General features: G+C 32.3%; 4 protein-coding genes and 1 non-coding gene across 6 annotated transcripts; 1 reads left to right on the top strand and 4 right to left on the bottom strand.

Moving 5' to 3' along the window:
* Positions 1–663: 663 nt before the first annotated feature.
* On the bottom strand, positions 664–2903 carry LOC112695436 (probable aldo-keto reductase 1). 2 transcript variants are annotated; one of them, XM_025747779.3, is made up of 7 exons: positions 2688–2903; positions 2436–2603; positions 2118–2327; positions 1852–2024; positions 1507–1603; positions 1262–1415; positions 664–1104 (listed from the first exon to the last, which is right to left on the bottom strand). In XM_025747779.3, the coding sequence occupies exons 1-7, from the start codon at positions 2730–2732 to the stop codon at positions 923–925; spliced, it is 1029 nt and encodes a 342-aa protein (XP_025603564.1). In that variant the 5' UTR covers positions 2733–2903; the 3' UTR covers positions 664–922. The 2 variants fall into 2 exon arrangements, with proteins under 2 accessions (XP_025603564.1, XP_072054002.1); XM_072197901.1 differs by having other exon boundaries at positions 2696–2874.
* A 50-nt stretch (positions 2904–2953) lies between these two features.
* On the bottom strand, positions 2954–3024 carry TRNAG-CCC (transfer RNA glycine (anticodon CCC)). Its single transcript has one exon. It is a non-coding gene; the product is annotated as a tRNA-Gly (tRNA).
* Positions 3025–4105: 1081 nt separating this feature from the next.
* Positions 4106–6401, bottom strand: LOC112695434 (probable aldo-keto reductase 1). The gene is made up of 7 exons (XM_025747776.3): positions 6224–6401; positions 5975–6145; positions 5650–5853; positions 5373–5545; positions 5146–5242; positions 4733–4886; positions 4106–4623 (listed from the first exon to the last, which is right to left on the bottom strand). Exons 1-7 carry the CDS (start codon positions 6287–6289, stop codon positions 4427–4429), a joined length of 1062 nt encoding a protein of 353 aa, XP_025603561.1. The 5' UTR covers positions 6290–6401; the 3' UTR covers positions 4106–4426.
* A 5543-nt stretch (positions 6402–11944) lies between these two features.
* On the bottom strand, positions 11945–14209 carry LOC112695435 (probable aldo-keto reductase 1). Its single transcript, XM_025747777.3, has 7 exons — positions 14023–14209; positions 13775–13945; positions 13455–13655; positions 13165–13337; positions 12935–13031; positions 12507–12660; positions 11945–12401 (listed from the first exon to the last, which is right to left on the bottom strand). Exons 1-7 carry the CDS (start codon positions 14086–14088, stop codon positions 12205–12207), a joined length of 1059 nt encoding a protein of 352 aa, XP_025603562.1. The 5' UTR covers positions 14089–14209; the 3' UTR covers positions 11945–12204.
* Positions 14210–21437: 7228 nt separating this feature from the next.
* LOC112695433 (small ribosomal subunit protein eS25y) lies at positions 21438–23341 on the top strand. Its single transcript, XM_025747775.3, has 4 exons — positions 21438–21685; positions 21780–21854; positions 22019–22153; positions 23008–23341. The coding sequence occupies exons 1-4, from the start codon at positions 21683–21685 to the stop codon at positions 23119–23121; spliced, it is 327 nt and encodes a 108-aa protein (XP_025603560.1). The 5' UTR covers positions 21438–21682; the 3' UTR covers positions 23122–23341.
* The last annotated feature ends 224 nt before the right edge of the window (positions 23342–23565 follow it).

Here is a 23565-nt window from a genome sequence, read left to right as displayed (position 1 = left end):
TTCTGTATACACTACTCTCTTTGCTTTCTGTATCTCTCAAAGTAAGCTTAATTATAGGCAAAAAGAATAACTAAATAAGAACTCACTCAAATAACAAGGAATAAAAGCAATATGTTTATTATCAGATTATGCTTGACTGGTTGCCTTTTTCCTTGGATGAGATCTTCTTTTGTAGAGCTTGAAATCTCTTCTTCAATGTTGGAATAATTTCCTTTTCATCATGCTAGCCGTTGCACCATTTATTGGTTGTAGCCGTTGGCATTGAAGAGGAATTCTTTCCTTCTTTAACTTGATAACAAGTGCAGCAGCTTTCCTTTTGTATGTGATATGATTTGCTTAATTGTAATCTTTAATTGCCAATTCATTGAAACCTACAATGCTCATGAGGAAATAAGTATAATAGAAAATGATCAATTATATTTGTCTATCACAAGGTTATCAATCAATACTTGACTCTGTGAAAGAAAGACAAAAATTGAAGATTTTGATATATTTCCCTTAATCTATTAGAAACATTTATTTAAAAATCTTTAAAGAAGATCCTGAAAAATACTTTAGTTATATTCATTATTAGTATGATGAAATAATCAATAATATACAAGGATCATTTCCTTTATATTACATTCTTTTATCATAATCAGTATTTGGAAGGAGATGATCAAGGAGGAGTCAAACCAAAATGCTGTGATGTTATTTTATTTTATCAGAGCTCTGAAGTCTGAACTAAATCCAATGAGTAGTCCAATGTCTCAGCATAATTGAAAACATTAATTGAACCATGTCTCTGTCTATGTCTCCTCACTTAATAAAACACACAAAATTTTGCAAGGTAACAAGAACTAGTCTTCATGAGGTGTGATCAAATTTGAGAAAAATGGAAGATAGGAGTTCTGAGATTGTGCATTAACCGGTACATATCTATCTAGCTCCGTTTTGGTGGAGTATCAGCAAACTTCCATGAGCATTTAACGAAAGCTGCAGTGGTCCGATCGCCTGCCACCTCGGATATTGGTACAGCATCTGTAATCTCCTTCAAATCGTCTTCCTTGAGCTTCACTTCTAGCGAACTGATGTTAATGTCAAGATTTGTTGTCTTAGTTGTTCCTACAATACATCACAAGTTCAATAAATATGTTCTTTGCAGGCCAAAACTGTTTTAAAGTGAAAGTACTTTCTATAAATATTTTTTGAATGAGTACTATTCATAACAGATTGATGCTAACACATTCAAAATTATGTTTGCAAATAGAAAATCACTCACCAGGGATAGGTACAATGTCGTCCCCTTGATTAAGGATCCATGCAAGAGCAAGTTGTGAAGGCTTACATCCATGTTTCTTTGCCAGTTTTTCCAACTTAGAATACAAGATCTTGTTCTTGTCTAAGTTTTCCCCTCGAATCCTTGGCTGGTATGCCTGATGAAAATCGAAAAAAAAAAGTCAGAGAGCAAGGAACAAGGCCAATTATCATCAAATGATCAAAAACAAATGTGTCTACTTTCCATACCAGAAAACTGTTTGCTGGTATACTTTCTGTGACACCCTTACCACCGAAAAATCCACGGCCAAGCGGGCTGTATGGCACTATCGCAATTCCTAATTCCCTGCAAATGTTATCACCATAGTCATACATTCAATGAAGATTCATGTAGGATGTGGAAAAGCACTTAACACTAGAAAGAAATCATCAAAACAAAACTCTAGATTTCATACCAACTCAACTTAGTTTATGCATATCATATAATTAGGTAAGCCAGGAAAATGGAATCAGCTACTAGCCTAGGAATTAGAATAACATATTCTCCCAAAAATCGCATAACACTTAACATGCAAAAATCCTTAGCATTTTTACCTGCAAAGTGGAACAATATCTTGTTCAATTTCGCGAGTCCAAAGCGACCACTCCAATTGCACGGCTGTAATAGGATGAACAGAATGCGCCCTCCTAATAGTATCAGGACTTGCTTCAGATAACCCTATATGCTTTACTTTGCCCTCTTCCACCAGCTTCTTAAGCTCCCCCATCTATCTCATTCAGGAACAGAAAAATCAGAAATACAAACAGCTACTAAACTATCCCAAATCAAGAAAAAAAAAGTAGAGTTCAATGGAAATTACAGTGTCCTCAATGGGGACCGTGGTGTCGACACGGTGCTGATAATAGAGATCAATGTAATCAACACCAAGGCGCTGAAGACTACCCTCACAACAAGATCTAACATATTCAGGGGTACCATTGACTACAACAGTGTTAGAAGCCATATCCATTTTGACAATACCAAATTTGGTGGCAATCTGAACCTTATCACGAGGTAACTCCTTAAGAGCCTGAAGAGATAGGGCAAATTATCATATAACTACTGCCATTTTCATTGTTTTATTCACAGGATGAAAAAACCACTAACAAAAACAATGAATTAAAGTTGAAATGTGAACCTTTCCGACAAGAACTTCATTGGCATGGGCACCATAGAAATCAGCAGTGTCAAAAAAAGTGATTCCTTTGCTGAATGCATACTTGATGATTGAGATGCCAACTTCTTCAGGAACAGGATCATTGTACACACCAGTTAACCCCATACATCCGAATCCTATCTTAGAAACCTATCATTATCAAAAGTAAGCATAAATGTGAAGCAGGTTCAGAGTACTACTACTGAAAGTGAATGAATGAAACAACATAGATACCTCAAGACCTTGGGGTCCAAGCTTGACTCTAGGAACTTCTGCCATTTTTGTGTTTGTGTTCCAAGTTTCCTCCTCTATTCAAAATATGAACCTACTACCTACCTACCACAATTGCGTTTTGAAAAGTTGGTGAATGGTTGTAAGTAGAACTCATGCCACGTGTTATGTGGTTGGTGAACCTAAGATATTAAGGTGTTACCACTGCTTTCAATTCTTTCATAATTTGAGTACTTTGTGTAATTATATTGTTCAAAAATATTTGAGAATGCGCATCCGGGGAATCGAACCCCGGTCAGTACCGTGGGAGGGTACTATGATACCACTACACCAGATGCGCTTCTTGCACTTGTGTGGCCAATTTAAAATATATATATATATGCTCTGACAGCTAAAACTTATGTCTCTAAAGTGTTTTTAAACTTTTAACAATTTAATTAGTTTATAAACGTTATATATTTCACCATACAATAGCAATAGATATCACACCTTGAAACATTTTTAGGAAACTAACTAAAGAATGTCTTAGTGGACTAGGTAAAAAAACATAGAAAGGTTTTGTTTTTAATACTTTATCAATATATTTAATTAATATAAGATTTATATTTTTTAATAAAGTACTCTATTTAGACGACGTCTTAGAAAAAACTCTTATTTTCAAGAGGAGAAAGTTTAGGCCAGTACTTTTATTAAAATTTGGTCAGCACTTAACTAGCAAAGAAAAGTGAGTAATCTTACACCATTAGATATAATTTCACACCATTAAAATTTAAAAACACTAATGATAACTACAAATTACAAAACCTGACCCTAACACTCCCCTTTCAAGAGAGGGAAAAAAAAGAGAGAAAAACACTTCCTGATGAAAAAAGCGAAGAAACAGAATGATGCCATTCAAAAATATAGTGACGTAATTAAGATAGATTGGTCTAATGGTTGGCTTACTAGTCCGTTTAAGTAAGTGTCGAAAATTTAAATCCCGCCTTGTGCATGCAATAATTCATTGGCCAACGACAAACCCTTAAATGGAATTCAGTACTGCAGCAGATTAGCCTTTGACTTGCCGGGCTAAAAAATACAGTGAAAAACCTAAAAAAAAAAGAAATACAGAGCCGTGGAGGAAAGAAAAACCAAAAGAAAGAAAAAATGGTAGTAGACATAGACACAGATGTGATAGAGTAATAATCAAGGAAGTATTTCAAAGCCTGATTCTTTTAGATTTATCAAAGTTAATACTTTGGTATCCACATATATTGGATACTACTTTGTGTTTTGAAATCTTGACCAATAGATCTGGACCTTAATCGTCACTGATAATGTCACCAAGCATTCAAAAGTCAAAACCCGGTAAATAAGAATGACGGATTGTGTGTGGTGTCGCTTTATTGTTTCTGCCTTATCATGATTTATAATTCCTTAAATTAGAATAATTAAAATCCTACTCTAATAATTTCATTAATACTTTAGCAGGTACATGGATGGATAATAAAGGAAAGCCCTATTATTATACATAAGTTTTGTTACAACACAAACCTATATTACACATAAAACTGAGACATCATGTAGTATCTACCCAGCCAATCAACTAGAATAGACTTGGACTAATATCTTTCTATATTTTCAAGGAACTCACATTCAAACATTTTCCAGTAAAACAAGGTATTATACATCTGGATCATACATTGGTAGGTGCAGAATTACCATTTATTCATAATTTTGTGTTCCCTATTATTATAGGTGCTTCAAGTTGAGACACTTGAATCATTTGGAGGTGTGTTAGCAGACTTCCAAGAAAATTTAGCATGCCCTTCATCGTAGTGCCTAACTCCTGCTACATCATCAATCGGAACTGCTTCCGAAATTTCCCTTAGGTCGTTCTCACTAAGTTTTACCAACAAGGCACCTATGTTTTGATCCAGGTTCTTGATTTTAGTAGTTCCTGTAAAACCCTATCTCCATCAACATAATTGTTGCAAACTTGCAACCAAGCTAAGCAGCACTATTATCACCAGAACAAGTATGTATCCAAATTTAAAAATTGATCATACCAGGAATAGGCACAACATCATTGCCTTGTTGGAGTACCCATGCTAATGCCAACTGAGGAGTAGTGCACTGATGCTTCTGTGCAAGGCTTTCTATTTTCTCATATATCCTTTTGTTCTTCTCTATGTTCTCTGCTTGGTACCGGGGATGACCACTCTAAAATGGAAAAAAAACAAGCAATCAGATCAGAATTCATCTTTGTCATGTTTCTTGTTGCAAAATCAAGTCTAATGATCTTCTTACTCTTGATGGCTACCTTGGACTTAAAGAAAGAACATGGATGACAATCTAATTTAAACTCACAAATTAGTTCAATAATCCTTCCAGGATTAAGAATTATTCCTTGCTGTTTATTAGTCCTAATAACAATTTGATGCAATGTAACTAAATCAAGCATAGTGATCAAATATAGTACCAAGGTGCTAACAGAAGGCACAGTTTCCACGACTCCCTTGCCGCCAAAAAAGCCACGACCAAGAGGGCTATAAGGCACAATTCCAATGCCAAGTTCCCTGTATTAAAACAAGCATAAAGATAAAAGGTAAAAAAAAGTGTAGTCACAGAGAGACATAGTTTCAAGTAGCTGATGTCTAATCACTATGTTCTTTAAGTAGAAACTCTAGAAAAACAGCCATAACTAACCTGCAAAGAGGGATTACTTCGTCCTCGATGTCTCGAGTCCAAAGAGACCACTCTAATTGAACTGCTGTAATAGGATGAACAGCATGCGCTCTCCTTATAGTATCAGGGCTGGCTTCAGATAACCCTATATACTTCACTTTCCCTTCCTCAACCAGTTTCTTAAGTTCACCCATCTATTACATACACCAAATTTATTCAGATATCAGAATGTATCAAACGAGATAAGGCAGATAAATAGATCAAGTAATTTCTTTCATTAGTCTGTATCATCACTTACTGTTTGCTCTATAGGCACCGATGTGTCGACTCTATGTTGATAATAGAGATCAATGTATTGAACATCAAGACGTTTCAAGCTAGCTTCACAACATGACCGCACATAGTCTGGTGTACCCTTGATCTGCCTATCAGAGAAGGTTGTTTTTGAAATGCCAAATTTTGTTGCTAGCTGTATCTTGTCTCTGGGCAATTGCTTCAAAGCCTGGTCAAGAAGGAAATTCATAAATGTCTTTTATTAATTTGCAGCAGTAGCAGCAGAACCATACTTACAAGAATTCACCAATTTGTAAAAGTAATGATGACGATTAGTGAACAGTTAATACCTTGGCGAGCAAGAGTTCGTTAGCATGATTAGAACCATAGACATCAGCAGTATCGAAAAAAGTGATGCCTTGAGTGAAAGCATGCTTAATAACTGATATGGCTTCTTCTTCTGGGAGAGGATCGTTGTAAGCTCCAGTGAGGCCCATACACCCAAACCCCAACTTTGAAACCTACGTATAAAAAGAGGAATTTCAAGGAATTGGGGGTGAAAATAATTACATGCATTAAGTGAATGAAAGAAGCTAAACTTGAAGGCCTTGGGAACCAAGGTTCACGCGAGGAATGGAAACGCTCTCACTCCCTGCTTCTGCCATTATTATGCTGCTTCACTCCTCGGTCCTGATTTGTAGGTGTGTAGTGTATGTAATGATGGAGAACTATATAGACAAACTAGAAGGTGGACCCGCGGGCTATGAAAAATTTTATGGCTTAAAATTGTATTATAAGTGTTTTTATTTTTATATGAATAATGATGTTGTCTTACATATTCAAATTTTTTTTGTGAATTAAATTTAATTAAATTAAATAATAAAATTTATAATAATATTAATTATAATTAATTTTTATTATGTTTAATTAATTTAATTGAATAATTAATAAAAAAATTAGATGTATAATATTATATTTTTTATATAATTTTTAAAAATTTTTATTCATTATGTGTTAGGTATTTAATAGTAGATTCAAATAATAATTAAAGATTGATTGTAATTTAAAAAAGAATACCTAACAAGTATTATTGTTAGGTATTTAATATGTAATTCAAATAATAATTATGATGGAAAAGTTCGAAAGAATTTTGAAATGTGAGTTATGCTATAAAGATAGAAAAGCAGATAAATTTTTTTTCCAATGGATATGAACTTCGTCAATAAAAAAGATTTGGAGGAGTTATTCAGAGGGTTAGGATATTTGGAGTATAAAGTCATATTCTAACATGATTCAACTGCACTGGTGTTTGAGAATGGGTTGCACGTAATACTTGCTGGTGACAAAATAATAAATAAAATGTGTGATTTTATACTTAAACACAACCTGAAAGAATTCTTCTTGTACTTTGAGCATCTAATGGATCAGCCTAGTAATCCTAGAGACAATGTGAGGGTGGAATATGTTTCTAAAGAAGAGTTTATAGAGGAGATAGATTCTTTTGATGATAATTCTTTGGATTTTAGAAGAGACACAATCATCATCTTCATATGATTTTTATGAGAGTGTTGAGAATGAAGCTTATAAGCCTCTACCTCCCACGTATGAGAGTGACAATAGTAAGGAATCTCCAAGATCTGAAAATAGGATGAAGAAACAGAAACCTAAGTCACCATTCAACATAAAACAAAGGCCCAATAACATAACTAGCATCATTAAGACAAGATTACCATCATCTAACCAAATTTTCAGCATACATCACCATCCAAGCACGATCAACTTTGGCGTAAAAACTGTCGGGAGTTTGGAGGCAACACAACCACGCATCCCCTCCTTTACCATACCACATACTTTCAGCACCAGCAAAGAAAAAACCCTTTCAGTACCGTAGCAATGGCCGTAAAAATATAACGACGTGGAGGGAAGAAAAAAACCGAAAGAAAGAAAAAATTGTAGTAGACATAGACATAGATGTGATAGAGTAATAATTAAGGAAGTACTTGGAGGCCTAATTTTTTTAGATGTATCAAAGTTAATACTTTGGTACCCACATATATTGGATATTATTTTGGAGAAAAGCTCTGCATACAAGTCATTAGGGTTTGTACGCTTTACAAGTTAATTAACGAATAAACCCCAAAAATGCGATGCAAGGTCTACGTTCTTCTTCTTCTTCCTCTTCCTCTTCTTCTTCTTCTTTTCTTTCGTTTCTTGCCTTCTCTTTCTTCTTCTTCTTCTTCTTGCTGCACGTTCTTCTTCCTCTTCCTCTTCTTCTTCTCTTTTCTTTCGTTTCTTGCTTTCTCTTTCTCGTTCTTCTTCTTCTTGCACATTCTTCTTCCTCTTCCTCTTCTTCTTCTTTTCTTTTGTTTCTTGCCTTCTCTTTCTCCTTCTTCTTCTTCTTGCTGCACGTTCTTCTTCCTCTTTCTGTTCTTCTTCTTCATTTACGTGCTTTTCTCTCTGTTTTCTTTCTTCGTTATTATCGATTTCCATTTTTTTTACATCAACCTCTGAAATCATTTTTGAAGAAGAAGAAGCAGCAGAAGATGAGGAGGAGAAAGAGAAAGAGTTCTGAAATATGCATAAGGTGTACTTCAACGAATTTTGGGTGTATTTCTTAAATCTTTTGGGTGTATTTTTGTAATCCTTTGAGTGTATTTCTGTAATCCTTTGGGTGTATTTCTATAATCGTTTGGGTGAATTTCTGTAACCGTTTGGGTGTATTTCTGTAATCCTTTGGGTGTATTTCTGTAATCGTTGGGGTGTATTTCTGTAATCATTTGGATGTATTTCTGAAGTTCCATTATCTTCAAATTTGGCAAGAAAATTGTTTTCATGGAGGAAGAAGAAGAAGAGTCATTCATAATGCATGGTGAGTAGCGCACTTTGGAAACAGAAAGTTATTGAATAACGTGCGTTTTATTTACTCTTGAATATGGAAGTGTGTAATGCGTTAATTAAGTGTAATGCGTGTGTTTTATTGAACTTGTAAGACTTGTAAGCCAAAAAGACTTGTATGTGTAGCAGGCCTCATTATTTTGTGTGTACGTTGATGATTTAAATATCATTGGAATTCCTAAAAAGATTCTAACAATTATAAAAGATCTAAAAAAAGAGTTTGAGATGAAAGATCTTGAAAAGACTAAATTTTGTCTCAGCCTACAGATCAAGCATACAAAAAATGGGATCTTTATTTATCAAACAACATACACAAAAAAGATCTTAAAGAGATTTTATATAGATAAGTCATATCCATTAAGTACTCAATTATCGTAAGGTATTTGGATGTGGAAAAAGATAAATTCCACCCTAAAGAAAAAAATGAAGAAATCCTTGGTTCTAAAGTACTATATCTCAGTGTCATTGGGCCACTAATGTATCTAAGGGTGGAAATAGGCCAAGCAGCCTGCAATCTGGCCTGATAAAAAATAGGTCCAAGCTCAGGCTATTAAAAAAGCCTATATTCTTTAAAATATCAGATAGCCTATTGGGTCTATTAGAAAAATTTGAATTTTGGTCTTCTAACATATGAAAATATCTTTATCCACTAAACTATTTGTCTCTTTAATTATATATGTGTATTTTTATTTTCTTAATATCTTTAATCTTTGATGTTGGAATATCAAAAGTCAATCAAATAAAATAATTCTAAAAACTTTTCCTCCACATTAATAAAGAAATAAACATACACACGGTCATTTTTTCTTCTCTTCTCCACCTTATACGCTCTTCTACCAGACTACCATCATCTTCATCTTCTCTTCCTTTAACTGTACGTATTTCTTCTTTTTTCTCATGTCATTATTTTTTATTTTATTATTTTTTATATTTATTGTTATTCTTTCATCAATTAGGATTTTATTCTGTCAAAGATCTTCTTTTAAGTTCGATTTTTTTTTTGTTTGTGTTGTGATATTATTTCTATTTTTTCGAATATAAAATTTTATCCTTTTTTTTTTCTTCATGAAAAGGTTCTTACTTTATGCTATTGATACGATGAAAGTAAAAAAAAAAATCATGAGATAATGTTGTCTATTAATTTTTGTTTAGGCATTACAATAGACTTTAGAAATGGCTGAATCTGTAACTCCAAATAATCCATTGGCTAATTCTATTTCTTTAAATGGAGAAGAAATTAATCATTCAGTACCAACAATGCCAACAATAGATACTGGCCAATTCTATTATTTTATATTTTATAATTTTAAAAATTAAATTATATCTTAAATTTAATTATTATTAAAAAAAATGCCTATTGACAGGTTTTAGGCCAGGCCAGATTTAACAACAGGCCAGACTCAATACTCATTAAAAAGTCTATACCAGGCTACAGGCCAGGTTAAGGCCAATATACTATATTACATGTCTGACCTGTTAAGAGTAAAGTCTGGCTTGTCCTGCCTATTTCCACCTCTAAATGTATCTTGCTAATAATACACGACCCGATATATCATTTGCTGTGAATTTACTAGTAAGGTATAGTTCATCTCCAACCAGAAGACGTTGGAATGAAATCAAACAAATCTTTCGATATCTTCACAGAACTGTTGATATGAGACTGTTTTATCCATATGAATCAAAGTCACAATTAGTTGGCTATGCAGATGCATGATACTTGTTTGATCCACACAAAGGAAGATCTCAGATAGGATACCTATTCACCTATGGTAATACAGCTGTATCATGGAGGTCTACGAAACAGGTGATAACAGCAACCTTCTCTAATCATGCTGAAATACTAGCGATACATGAAGCAAGTCGTGAGTGTTTTTGACTCAAGAGTTTAATCCAATGTATTTTATCGTCATGTGGACTGATTGATCATAAAATAGTCCAACTATTATATTTGAAGATAATAAATAATGTATTTCTTAACTTAAGGGTGGATACATCAAAGGTGATAGAACAAAGCGATAATCAAGGAACAATTAATATTCAACAGATCCACTCAAGCGATAATCTGGCAAATTTATTTACAAAGTCACTTCCATAATTCTCCTTTGAAAGATTGGTACAGCAGATTGGAATCCGCCGATTCCAAGATATTAAATACTGTCGATAAGAGAGGGAGGTTATACTCTTTTTTCTTTGGTCAGGTTTTTGTCCCTAATGGATTTTTCTTGACAAAATTTTTAATGAGACAGTCTCACCACAAAGAATATTGTACTCTTTTTCCTTCACTACTTTTTTTTCCATTAAGTTTTTCTTTAGTAAAATTTTAACGAGGTATAATTTTAAATGAACATCTAAGAGGGAGTATTGTGATAAAAACAAATATAGATGCCCATTTATGACTTGGGTTAACATTGAATGAATCACTTTTTGAAGGTGAATTCAAGTTAATGAGGGTTGAAAATGAGGGCATCTTACATGTATAAATAGAAGGCATCGTTAGAAATAATAGATACAGCAATAATAATTTTCTCTCTCTATATTACCAATGAGTTATGCTAGATAACCAATGACTTTATTGAACAACATGAACAACTACAAATCAAATAAAAACACACTACATCTCCAAATTACCCACCTAAATCTTAATATTAAAATAACCATCCGTACACCTAGTGAAATGAACATCCGATATTCTATTGTTCACATTATTTAGTATTTTTATTGTCTATCTATACTTTTCCATTACGAATATATAAAACAATATTCTTTCTCTCCTTTTATATATGTAACAAATAAACTCATATCTTTTTATTTATATAAATTATCTCTATTATATTAAAATAATAATATTATAGTAAATTCTTTTATTTATATTTTTTATTTTATATTTATTTTTTTTCTTTAGTTGAAGGGGAGCCTCGGAGCAGCGGATGAGTTGTCTCCACGTGACCTCAAGGTCACGGGTTCAAGCCGTGGAAACAGCCACTGATATAATTATTTCACATCAGACAAAACACTTATTGATGAATAAACAGAGTGATGCCATTTAGAAATATAGCGACGTGGAGGGAGAGAAAAACCAAAGAAAGAAAAAATTGTAGACATAGACATAAATGTGATAGAATAATAATTAAGGAAGTACTTCAAGGCTTGATTTCTTTAGATGTATCAAAGTTAATACTTTGGTACCCACATATATTGGATATTACTTTGTGTTTTGATTTGAAATCTTGACCAAAAGATCTGGATCTTAATCGTCACTGATAATGTCAGCAAGTATTCAAAAGTCAAAAACCCGGTAAATAAGAATGACGGATTGTGGTGTTGTGTCGCTTTATTGTTTCTGCCTTATCATGATTTATAATTCGATAAATAAGAATAATTAAAATGCTACTCTAATAACTTCATGAATAGCAGGTACATGGATGGATAATAAAGGAAACCCTATTATTATACATAAGTTTTGTTACAACACAAACCTGGATTACACATAAAACTGAGACATCATGTAGTATCTACCCAACCAACCAACTAGAATACACTTGGACTAATATCTTTCTGTATTTTCAAGGAACTCACATTCAAACATTTTCCAGTAAAACAAGGTATTATACATCTGGATCATACATTGGTTGGTGTAGAATTACCCTTTACTCATCGTTTTGTGTTCCCTATTATTATAGGTGCTTCAAGTTGAGACACTTGAATCATTTGGAGGTGTGTTAGCAAACTTCCAAGTAAATTTAGCAGTCCCTTCACTGTAGTGCCTATCTCCTGCTACATCATCAATCGGAACTGCTTCCGAAATTTCCTTTAGGTCGTTCTCACTAAGTTTAACCAACAAGGCACCTATGTTTTGATCCAGGTTCTTCATTTTAGTAGTTCCTATAAAACTCTAGCTCCATCAACATCATTGTTACAACCAAGCTAAGCAACACATTTGATCATACCAGGAACAAGTTTCTATTAAGAAAAAACAAAAGTTCATACCAGGAATAGGCACAACATCATTGCCTTGTTGGAGTACCCATGCTAATGCCAACTGAGGAGTGGTACACTCATACTTCTTTGCAAGGCTTTCTATTCTTTCATATATCTTCTTGTTCTTCTCTATGTTCTCTGCCTGGAAACGGGGATGACCGCTCTAAAATGGGAAATAAACAAGCAATCAGACAATCAGATCAGAATTCATCTTTGCCACGTTTATCGTAGCAAAACCAAGTCTAATCATCTTACCTTTGATGACTAACTTTAACTTAGAGAAAGAACATGGATGACAGTCTAATTTAAACTCACAAACTAGTTCAATAATCCTTCTAGGATTAAGAATTATTCCTTGCTGTTTATTAATTAGCCACATCCCAATAACAAATTTGATGCTATGTAACTAAATCAACCATAGTGATCGAATATGGTACCAAGGTGCTAACAGAAGGCACAGTTTCCACAACTCCCTTGCCGCCAAAAAAGCCACGACCAAGAGGGCTATAAGGCACAATTCCAATACCAAGTTCCCTGTATTAAAACAAGCACAAAGATAAAAGGTAAAATAAAAGTGTAGTCACATAGAGAGACATAGTTTCAAGTAGCTGACATCTAATCACTACGTTCTTTAAGTAGAAACTCTAGAAAAACAGCCATAACTAACCCGCAAAGAGGGATTACTTCGTCCTCGATGTCTCGAGTCCAAAGGGACCACTCTAATTGAACTGCTGTAATAGGATGAACAGCATGAGCTCTCCTTATAGTATCAGGGCTGGCTTCAGATAACCCTATGTACTTCACTTTTCCCTCCTCAACCAGTTTCTTAAGTTCACCCATCTATTGCATACACCAAAGTTATTCAGATATCAGAATGCATCAAGTGAGATAAGGCGGATATAGATAAAATGATTTCATTGGTCTATAAAAGAGGAAGAAACTAAAAGCATGAGTTACTGTTTGTTCTATAGGCACTGATGTGTCGACTCTATGCTGATAATAGAGATCAATGTAATCAACGTCAAGGCGTTTCAAGCTGGCTTCACAACATGACCGCACATAGTCTGGTGTACCCTTGATCTGCACATCAGGGTTTGGTTTTGAAACGCCAAATTTTGTTGCTAGCTGTATCTTGTTCCTAGGCAATTGCTTCAAAGCCTGGTTTGTGGCCAAGAAGGAAATTCAAAATTGTGTTTCATTAATTTGCAGCAGAACCATACTTACAAGAATTCACCAATTTGTAAAAGTAATGTCGATGATTAGTGAGTAGTTAGTACCTTGGCGAGCAAGAGTTCATTAGCATGATTAGAACCATAGATATCAGCAGTATCGAAAAATGTGATGCCTTGAGTGAAAGCATGCTTAATAACTGATATGGCTTCTTGTTCGGGGAGAGGATCGTTGTAAGCTCCAGTGAGGCCCATACACCCAAACCCCAACTTTGAAACCTACGTATAAAAAGAGGAATTTCAAGGAATTGGGGGTGAAAATAATTACATGGATTAAGTGAATGAAAGAAGCTAACTTGAAGGCCTTGGGAACCAAGGTTCACGCGAGGAATGGAAACGCTCTCACTCCCTGCTTCTGCCATTATTACTCACTCCTCACTCCTCACTCCTCACTCCTGATTTGCAACTGTATAGTGTACGTAACGATCGAGGATGGATGTATATGACTATTGACTATATGTGACTATGACTCCCAGGGAAATGTTCATGTTTTTTTATTTCACTTTTTAGGCCATTTATTTCATCTCCTCCGTTTTAACTATGAAATGGGACCCAGTTGAATTTTTGGTATTGGACACATCTATAGGTTAACCATATTGTCCATGGTCCATTGTATTTGTACAGACTACGGAGGCATGATTCATTACCAACGACCCATAAAGGATAATAAAAGAATGAGTAGTGCTACGAGCTAATGGTTTAAGTGTATAATGTATTATCCAAAATAATTATCTGAGTACTAAGGGATAATAAGCATCTCAAGTTATGAAATCACTCATTCCCAAAAAGATAAACTAATTTTGGGATTCCGCAATGATCGAACTCTTGATTTTTCGGATCTCGAGTTTTAATATCATGTCATGATACCACTAATCCCAAAAACTTTAATTGGAAAAACATAACATTAATAGTTATATCTCTAATACTCTCTAAACCTCCATTATATATATTATACAAATATTCTATTGGTTCCTCTACTTTCTGTAAAAGAATATGATTCATTACCCTTTGTGGCCTAACCCATTTAGGCTGTGTTTGTTTTCGAAAACAGGACAGGACAAGATACTGAGAATAGGACAGGACAAGACACTGATGGACAGAAACACAAAATTTTGTGTTTTTGTATTCTATTTGGTGATAAACTAGAACAAATTATAAAAATCCAATTTATTTTTATTTGTTTTCATTCAAAAAATTTGAGATGAAAAATATAATAATAAAAAATTTAATTATGAAAAATTAAAAAAAATAATAAAAAAATAAAAAATAAGTTGTATCCTTTGTTAGTGTCTCTGTATCTTTTTTGTCAGAATGGATACAAAATATATTAATTTAATATCTCTGAACACATTATCTCTATTTATATCTTCTCTACCAAATACAATTTTGTATCTTAATATCCATATCTCAGTGTCATGTCTGCCTTAAAGATAATAAGGAGTCCCAAAAAGGTTTTGTTATTGTTGGTTTTGCATCTTTAATTATTTTCCACTTTATTTGTGTGAATAGTGAATCCTATGTGGCACAAGATGTGATTTGATCGGACCTTTGCAAAAGTCCAATTTGCAAAATCGTCCCCTACCTCCGTACTATACTATTCGCTATTAATATAAGGAAAATTATCAGGTGTACCGGAAAACATCGGTGTTCCAGTTGTTTTAACCGTTGATTTTAATTAATATATATTATATATATTTTTTATAATTAAGATCAACGGTTAAAACAACTGGAACACCGGTGTTCCCAATACACCTGATAACCTTTCTATATAATATATGAAATATTTCAAGCGCAACAAGAGAATCGGTGTACCAATTATTTTAACCGTTGATTTAAATTATAAAAAATATATATATAATATATATTAATTAAAATAAATGGTTAAAATAATTGGTACATTGATACTTTTCGATACACTTAAAATATTTCATATAATATATACTCATTGCTCAAACACACTTGGGTTAATATCATCTCATATATTGGGCAATTCTTTAGTGTCGTATTAAATTTGTCTTATTTTTTTAAAATAAATTTGTACAATAATATCATATTCATACACTTGTACATGAAAATTTGCTAATCAGTATACATTATTTGATTTGAGACTTCAATTATAGCTGTTTTGTTTCAAATGAATCTATATTTATAGACATAGTTAAAGTGTTCAGAAAAATTTTACTTAATTTTCAACTTGATTAATGTTAGTAAAATACACATGATATTTTGGAAGAATATTGAAACTGATCAAAGTTGGTGGTTGAACAATGATGAAAATTCTATTATTGCTAGCAATTATAAGTAATGGGCTTAAATTCCACATGTTGAATCTAATGAATGATTTTATTATTGTCGTTTTGTTATTATAATGATAAATAAACAAATTAAATCAATATGCATTCTGCTTAAGTTATAGATATATATGATAAAATTATGAAAAAACAGAAAAAAATAGATGAAGAAATTTTATTGATTGTTAATTTGATTGAATTGAACTGAACTTATGTATTTTGTTGGGCTGAATTTGTGAGACACAAGACTTTTTTATTGTTGTCATGGACTAAGGTAGAATAGTAGTTTAATACGCCCCCTCAAGCTGGTGGATGGAAGATGTCAATAATCCACAACTTGGATAAGCTCTGATGAAATTGTTAAGGAAGACGCGCCTGACGTGGTGACGCAAAGGGAGATGCGTGCGGCGGAGCTAGCTGCCACGGCAAAAAAATATAAAAGGAGATGCTGTGCTTATGCAGCGAGCGATCTTCAAAAAATGCGTGCAGCAAAACTTGAGCTGTCGGTGGCAAAAATATAAAAAGAGATAGCAGCGATCTTCAAAAAATGCGTGCGAAGCTTGAGCTGCCAACGGCAAAAATATAAAAGAAGATGCTGTGCTTGAGCAGTGATTTAAAAAAAAGGAAAAATAAGCGTGTGGAGCGCAATAAGATTAATCTTTAGAGGGCGCGTAGAGCGCAATAATAGTCCAGATGGAACTGCTAAAATAAAATGCAGATTGATCTGCTGAAACATGATGCAGACGGAACTGCCGGAAGGAGACGCAGATGAAACTGCCGGAAGAAGGCGCAGATAGGCCATAGTGACTATTCTATGAATAATAGTTGTTTTCTGTTATAACAGAGATAACAAAGACTGATGTTGGATTTTTACTAGGATGGTGTAATAGAGATTGGTTGAATTCTGAGTTAAATTAGAAGATTGATTATTTATTGTGGGAGGAGGTTGAAAAAGAAGTACGGTGATTTTTCACCGGAAAGATGATAGCTTATGTATCCTCTTCAAGGAGGATACCAAGGCTTTGATACCATGATAAAATTGTGAAAGAATAGGAAAAGAATATATGAAAAAATTTTATTGATTGTTGATTTGATTGAATTGAACTGAACTTATGTATTCTGTTGAGATGAATTTATGGGTTACAGAACTTCTTTATTGTTGTCATGGATTAAAGTAGAAAAGTAGTTTAATAATATATTTCTACTTCATAGAAAGATAGCACAGCATAATCTATAATGCATCACCAATGTCACAACTCAAAATTTTGGCAAAAGAAACATATTTATTTTGGCAATAATGTTTCAGCACCTTATAATTTCACTCAATGAAGAGGAAAAACAAAACTCCATCACTTTGATCGTAGAAAAAGAGAAAAAACAAAACTCCGTCATTTTCTTTGATGCAGAATTAATTTTATATATTTCTCACACTTGCAATATTAATAAATAAATACAACCCTTCTACGATCAACAAAGAATATCAAACAGTTAACTTGTTGAAAGAAATTCAAGTTACTAGTTTTGGTATATTCGAATTCCTTTTAAACTTTATTTCTGGATCTACACATTAAAATGTGGCAGTTGGTTTCGAAGCTGATGAACAACAAAAGGATGTTATCCAACACAGAGGACAATAATGAATTTGTAAAAGTTGATGATGCATTGCAATTCTTCGCATTCAATATAGAAAACATCGATGACTTGCAGAACAAGTTACTGAGATTGGGGTCAAGCATTCAAGATCTTAAAGAAGGAATTGAGTCATTGTTTAGGCAGGCGCTTAATCAAAATCAGAGTTGTCCTTCTCAACATTCTTAATCACTAGTTGTTGATCCAACTTAACGGCTTCTGAATTTTGTAATATATTAATTAGCAGCTTGTATACTTTTCTTTTTTCTATATATATGCCATGTGATATTTTCATTTGAGGTTTCATCCTCTGGACTAAGACCTATATAATACGTGAAAATTAACATTATAATTTGTTGAGTTAAGAAATTAACTAAGTTTAATTTGATAATGACAAATATTATTGGGTTAATCACCCAATTAATTTTGATTATGTTTAGTTAAATGTTGCAGGCTAAAGAATCAGCAGCCCAGTTGGAAGAAAACAAAAACAAGATTTTTAGTAGATCTCTAACCAATAAAGCCCAATGAATCTAAGCAAAGAAATCAAATGGACTGAATAGAAAGAAGCCAACTCAAGCCCGAGTTGCTTACCCAAGTTGATCCCTCCAAGATGGTACTCTCCAAAGCTAACGTTCACTTTTTTCTTCGGTCAGACTCAGGGAAAGGAGAAAGATAGCTTCGTTTCTTGCTCGTTTCACCATAGAAGAAAGAAAGAGAAAGTTTAATCCAAAAGGCAAATGTCTAATCACCCAAATCAAACCATTTCATGCTAAGTCAAAAATTAAATGTGATCTATTTCTATTTGCATGTAATTTACTTTTTTCACTCCTTCTCCAACTCTCTGTCACTCTATTTTGGGACAAATGGAGAAAGTGATTTCTGATAATCACTACTATGAATCAATGGCCAAAATTATTTCTTGGAGATAAAGTTATAGTTCAATGGTTCAGATCTGAGTTTATCATTGAACAACTTTTTCATTGTTTTTCTGGTTCCTAATTCAAAGATTAATTGAAAATAGTGAAATGATAAGTCAGTAGCACACAGGTCGAGGAGTTGACTTGGAAGAAAGTAACTCAGTAACATGGAATGAGATACAAAAACAAAATGTTTCTTCCTTCTGAAGACAAGGAGAAAGAACCAGAGTTAGAGTTTTATTGAGAACTTCCTGAAAAGGTTTAACGTTTTGGACAGTGTTATCTAAAGAAAGAAACATTCCGCCAAAATGAAGAACTTGATTAGTGTTTACTCAACCAGGTTCAACTCATAGCAAAAGAGGCTGTTGAACCATCAATCTTCTTCAAGTTTTACAGATTATAATTTCTATTTAATGTATATCTTTCTGTAATTTCTAGAGTGGTAAAAGGCTGAATGACAAAATTCAAGAAAAATCCAAAGAGTGACAAAAATCTAAGTGATACACTTAAGAGAAAAGTCTAGAGTAATTTCAGATTTCTTTAGGTTGGTTCAAATGTCTTGTGTCTTGTACCAATGAGGTACCCCTTTCTAAGTTGGGTTAGCACTTAGATTGAAGATTTAGGTATTAGCATAACCAAGTCAAGTTAGGTTAGAACTTGAGAGGGAAAGGATTGTGTCAATCCTTTGGAATTGGTGTATGTAATACTTTAACTATAATAGAAATTCCACCACTGTTGTGGTGGAGACTTGATGTAGGTTGCATTGCACAAGGCAACTGAACCATAATACATGATGGCGTTAGCTTCTCTCTTTCCTTTTCTGTTATGTTTTCTAACATTCATAAGACAAAACGAAATTATCTCATAAATTTTCCGCTATTAAGTTCAAACAGATTCGGATTGAAAGTTTGTAATTAAAGGATTATTTCATTAAAGTAAAAAAAGTCATAAATTCAACCCTGCTTCTACAACTTCCATAATTGTATAATATTTTTTGGACAAATAAATAATAGTAGAAGAGTTTTTGGTTTTATAATTAATAAAAGATAATTGTAATGATAAATGAATAAATTTTTAAAAAAGAAACATTGAATTAACAAAAAATCCTTAAAATTTTGTTTGACAATGACAATTTTATTTTGGCGAATTCTACTGTGTAGATGGAAAATTCTGTCTACATGTATAGATGACACGTGTATGCTTATAATGAATGTAACGTGTTTTGTATTATAATGGAGGGAGACAAGTTTTTTGCAGTAATGAGCTCCGCTGAAAGGTAGGTTTATGGGGATCTTTTTTAAATAAATTATTTAATTATTTAATTATCAAAATATATCATTTATAGCATATTTATCAATTTACATCGCATTGATTTATTTCGTTTATATTGTAAATGAGATATGTGTACTTATAAATATGTGATTTATTTCGTTTATCAATTTACATCGCATTGATTTAAATTGAACTAAATTTAAAAAATTGAACGTTTTAAATGATATAGAAGATGGATAATTTTAAATAATAGAAAAAAATAGACAATTTTAAATAATAAGAAAGATGAACGAAGAGAATTTTAAAATAATAGGAAGAAAGAGATAATTTTAATTAACTAATTAATGGACAATTGGACGTATCACGTAATTTAAAACTGCCCATTTAAAATTAATATATTATTTTCTTAGAAACCAACCTATTTAAACTAATAATAAAAAATTTTAGTATTAATTTACTTCCTTTTTAAGTATGTTTTATTAAAAAAATATACGTTAAAATTTAACTCTTAAATTAATTACGAATAATTTGTAAATATTTTACATATAATAATTAAATTATCATAATAGAATTTAAAAAATTATAATAAATAAATAATCTAAATTGCTTGCAATAATATAATAATTTTTTAAGCAATTTAGATTACTTATTTATTACAATAATATTTAATGTTTTATAAAAAAATATTATATTATTGTAAGTAATTTAAATTATCTATTTATTATAAACTTTTTTATTATGACAATTTAATTATTATATATATAAATATATAAAAATATTCTGTAATTAATTTAGGAGTTAAATTTTAACGTATATTGTTTTAATAAAAATACATAAAAAAAATAAATTAACACTAAAATTTTTATTATTAGTTTAAATGGATTAGTTTCTAAGAAAATAATATATTGATTTTAAATGAACAATTTTAAATTACGTGATACGTCTAGTCGCCCATTAGTTAGATAGTTAAAATTGTCGTTTCTCTCCTCCTATTATTTTAAAATATCCATTTTCTCTCTGTCCATCTTTCCTATTATTTAGAATTGTCCATTTTTTCTATTATTTAAAACCATCCATTTTTTGTATTATTTTTTTGTCTCCTTCCATTATGATGCAAAACACCTTATATTCATTATAAGCATACATGTGTCATCTATACATATAAATGAAATTCTCCATTTACACAATAGAATTCGTTTTTTATTTTTTATCAATCTTTATAAATAATGAGATAAAATAATCTTTTAAAATTTGAAAATGACAAATTTATTTGTCACTTTTTTATTAAATAAGTTTGTCTATTCAACATTTAAAAAAATGTTATTCTTATTTAAAGTCTATAAGTAAAATTTTTTAAATAATTTAATATATTTAACTAAATTATTATCTTAGAAAAATAGGTATTGTCTTCTATTATATAGAAAAAAATTTAGATCAAAGAGAGATAAATTTATTCCTTTTCTTTGCATGAATTACATTTAATTTTATCCTTATTAGTTAAACAATTTCATTATTATCATAAAAATAAGTTTTGCATTATCTGCAATTAAAAAAAATCGAGGCAGCCAACTACATCGTAAGTCATCTCAAACCAAATACATTGAAAACTGAAAAGACGACAAATATGAACAATGGGTCGGAGCTAGAAAGCCCAAACAGAACTAGTCCAATCCTTTCGGAAGAGAAGTGCAACGACGTCGTTTAGATGTTTAGGTTAACCCCTCGATAGAAAACCCTAGGGTTTCACATTCACTTTCTTGCCACTTGACTTGAACAGACCTGAACTTCCGCCTCCGCACCGAAACTCCCTTCTCGTTCCTCCTTCCTCCCTCGCAACCCATCACATGGTGCGAATTTCCTCTTCGTGCATCTCCTAAATTTGATTTCTTTTCCGATTCACTCTACATCACTCTAAATGGTTCATTGTGTTGTTGATTGCAGGCTCCAAAGAAGGATAAGGCTCCTCCACCATCTTCCAAGCCCGCCAAATCTGGTGGTGGCAAGCAAAAGAAGAAGGTCCCCTCTTATTTTTTTGATTTTTTAAAATAAATGTTTCTTTTCTTTTCGGCCCTAAATGAATTATTAGTTGTGCTATTAGGTAATTTTGGGATTGATGCTGTTAATGTATGCTTGATTTTAAAGTTTAGATTTTTTTTTGTTATTGTGAATGTGAATAACAGAAGTGGAGCAAGGGAAAGCAAAAGGAAAAGGTGAACAACCAGGTGCTGTTTGATCAGGGTACTTATGACAAGCTCCTCTCTGAAGCTCCCAAATTCAAGCTCATCACTCCTTCCATTCTCTCTGATCGTTTGAGGGTACTCTTCTTTCTCTTACTCTACAAGCATTACTGTTTTCTCTTGATGTGTGTTTATAGTAGGATCTGAGATTTAGGCTGTGATTAGGATTGGAGTCACTGCTTTTTGAAGTGTCTTTGAATTTGTTTTTTACTCTATTGACATTCCAAGTTTGTAAGCTTAGGACAAATTCAAACTCTTCATCTTGTTTGCCTATATGTTCCTGCAGTCCTGCTCTGTTGCTGCATTATTTGGGGCTAATTCTAAAAGGATTTGCATGCACTATTTTGTGTTTATAGTTTTGTTCACATAGTTTTTCTGTTATATTGTTTTTGTGGCTTGTGTTACTTGTTATGATCTTGCTTGCAATTTATATATTATATCCATTATCTACACTGTTGATTTTGTCTTCTATTTGTGGTTGTCAATACTCCACTTTGTGTCTCCAACTTCAGCCTTCATTTGTGGATTTTACAACTATTTTCTTCTCTGTTGATTGTTAATAAGGTTATCCCGTCATGTAGATATGATTTGCCGAACCACTAGTTTGTAAAGGCCTCAGCACTTATTTGTTTTGAAAAACCAGAAAAACCATATTGGTTTTTGGTTACATATCCCTCACCTCTAAGCTTAAAGTTCGCAATAATGTGTACAATTGAAGGCCCTTCTTTCTTGATGATCTCTTTCTGACAGTTACAATCATGACTTCATTATCGTTTTCTATCCGAGGCATTCTAATTGTGGCTTTTGCAGCACACTTCCTGCTTGCACTTAGCACAATAGGATATATGATTCTCAATTCATGAAGCACTGTATGACTATGAGTAATGTTTTATCCTTCCCAAAAGAGTAATTATTTCCTTTCGTTGTTACAGATTAATGGATCGCTTGCAAGGAGGGCTATAAGAGAGTTGATGGCTAGAGGTTCGATTAGACTGGTCTCTGCCCACGCAAGTCAGCAGATTTACACAAGAGCAACAAACACCTAGATATAGTTTTTGCAAGATTAATGAAATGTTTTTTTCCCCAGTTTTTTATGTACTTCTGGCTAGATTGCTTCAGTACTAGACTATTGTTGAATCCATGTGCTGAGATTATTTTGTGTACTTTATAATGTATTTGGCTTCTATGTTTCATCATTTTTGATATTTTTGACGATCTTATTATGACTCATTTAGTTGTATTTCTAATGTGATTATATATTTATCATCAAGTTGTTAGAAAAACATTTTTTTATAAAATCTTTTTTATTTTTTAGTATGTTTGTCAAAACTTTAGTAGCAAAGTAAAAAGCATTAGAAAAATAAAAAAATATTTTTTTGAAAATTATAATTTATTTTTTTATAAGATTTTTTTATTAAAAAATATTTTTAACATAATAAATAAACAAAAAATATTTTTATATTGTTATATTTCAACATATTTGTTAAGAA

This window comes from Arachis hypogaea, chromosome 6 (assembly GCF_003086295.3).
Source record: "Arachis hypogaea cultivar Tifrunner chromosome 6, arahy.Tifrunner.gnm2.J5K5, whole genome shotgun sequence".
Lineage (NCBI taxonomy): Eukaryota > Viridiplantae > Streptophyta > Magnoliopsida > Fabales > Fabaceae > Arachis > Arachis hypogaea.
Note: the sequence above shows the minus strand (reverse complement) of the source record. Positions and strands in the feature narration are given on the sequence as shown.

Coding starts and splice junctions, on each gene's coding strand:
- LOC112695436 (XM_025747779.3), bottom strand. CDS start 2,732: ATGGCAGAAGTTCCTAGAGTCAAGCTTGGACCCCAAGGTCTTGAG. Junction 2,604..2,687: donor TTGGACCCCAAGGTCTTGAG/GTATCTATGTTG, acceptor TGATAATGATAG/GTTTCTAAGATAGGATTCGG. Junction 1,416..1,506: donor TACCAGCAAACAGTTTTCTG/GTATGGAAAGTA, acceptor GATTTTCATCAG/GCATACCAGCCAAGGATTCG.
- LOC112695434 (XM_025747776.3), bottom strand. CDS start 6,289: ATGGCAGAAGCAGGGAGTGAGAGCGTTTCCATTCCTCGCGTGAACCTT. Junction 6,146..6,223: donor TTGGTTCCCAAGGCCTTCAA/GTTTAGCTTCTT, acceptor TTTTATACGTAG/GTTTCAAAGTTGGGGTTTGG. Junction 5,243..5,372: donor GAAGTAATCCCTCTTTGCAG/GTTAGTTATGGC, acceptor GTTTTAATACAG/GGAACTTGGCATTGGAATTG.
- LOC112695435 (XM_025747777.3), bottom strand. CDS start 14,088: ATGGCAGAAGCAGGGAGTGAGAGCGTTTCCATTCCTCGCGTGAACCTT. Junction 13,946..14,022: donor TTGGTTCCCAAGGCCTTCAA/GTTAGCTTCTTT, acceptor TTTTATACGTAG/GTTTCAAAGTTGGGGTTTGG. Junction 12,661..12,934: donor TGCCTTCTGTTAGCACCTTG/GTACCATATTCG, acceptor TTCCCATTTTAG/AGCGGTCATCCCCGTTTCCA.
- LOC112695433 (XM_025747775.3), top strand. Junction 21,855..22,018: donor GTGGCAAGCAAAAGAAGAAG/GTCCCCTCTTAT, acceptor TGTGAATAACAG/AAGTGGAGCAAGGGAAAGCA. Junction 22,154..23,007: donor TTCTCTCTGATCGTTTGAGG/GTACTCTTCTTT, acceptor TCGTTGTTACAG/ATTAATGGATCGCTTGCAAG.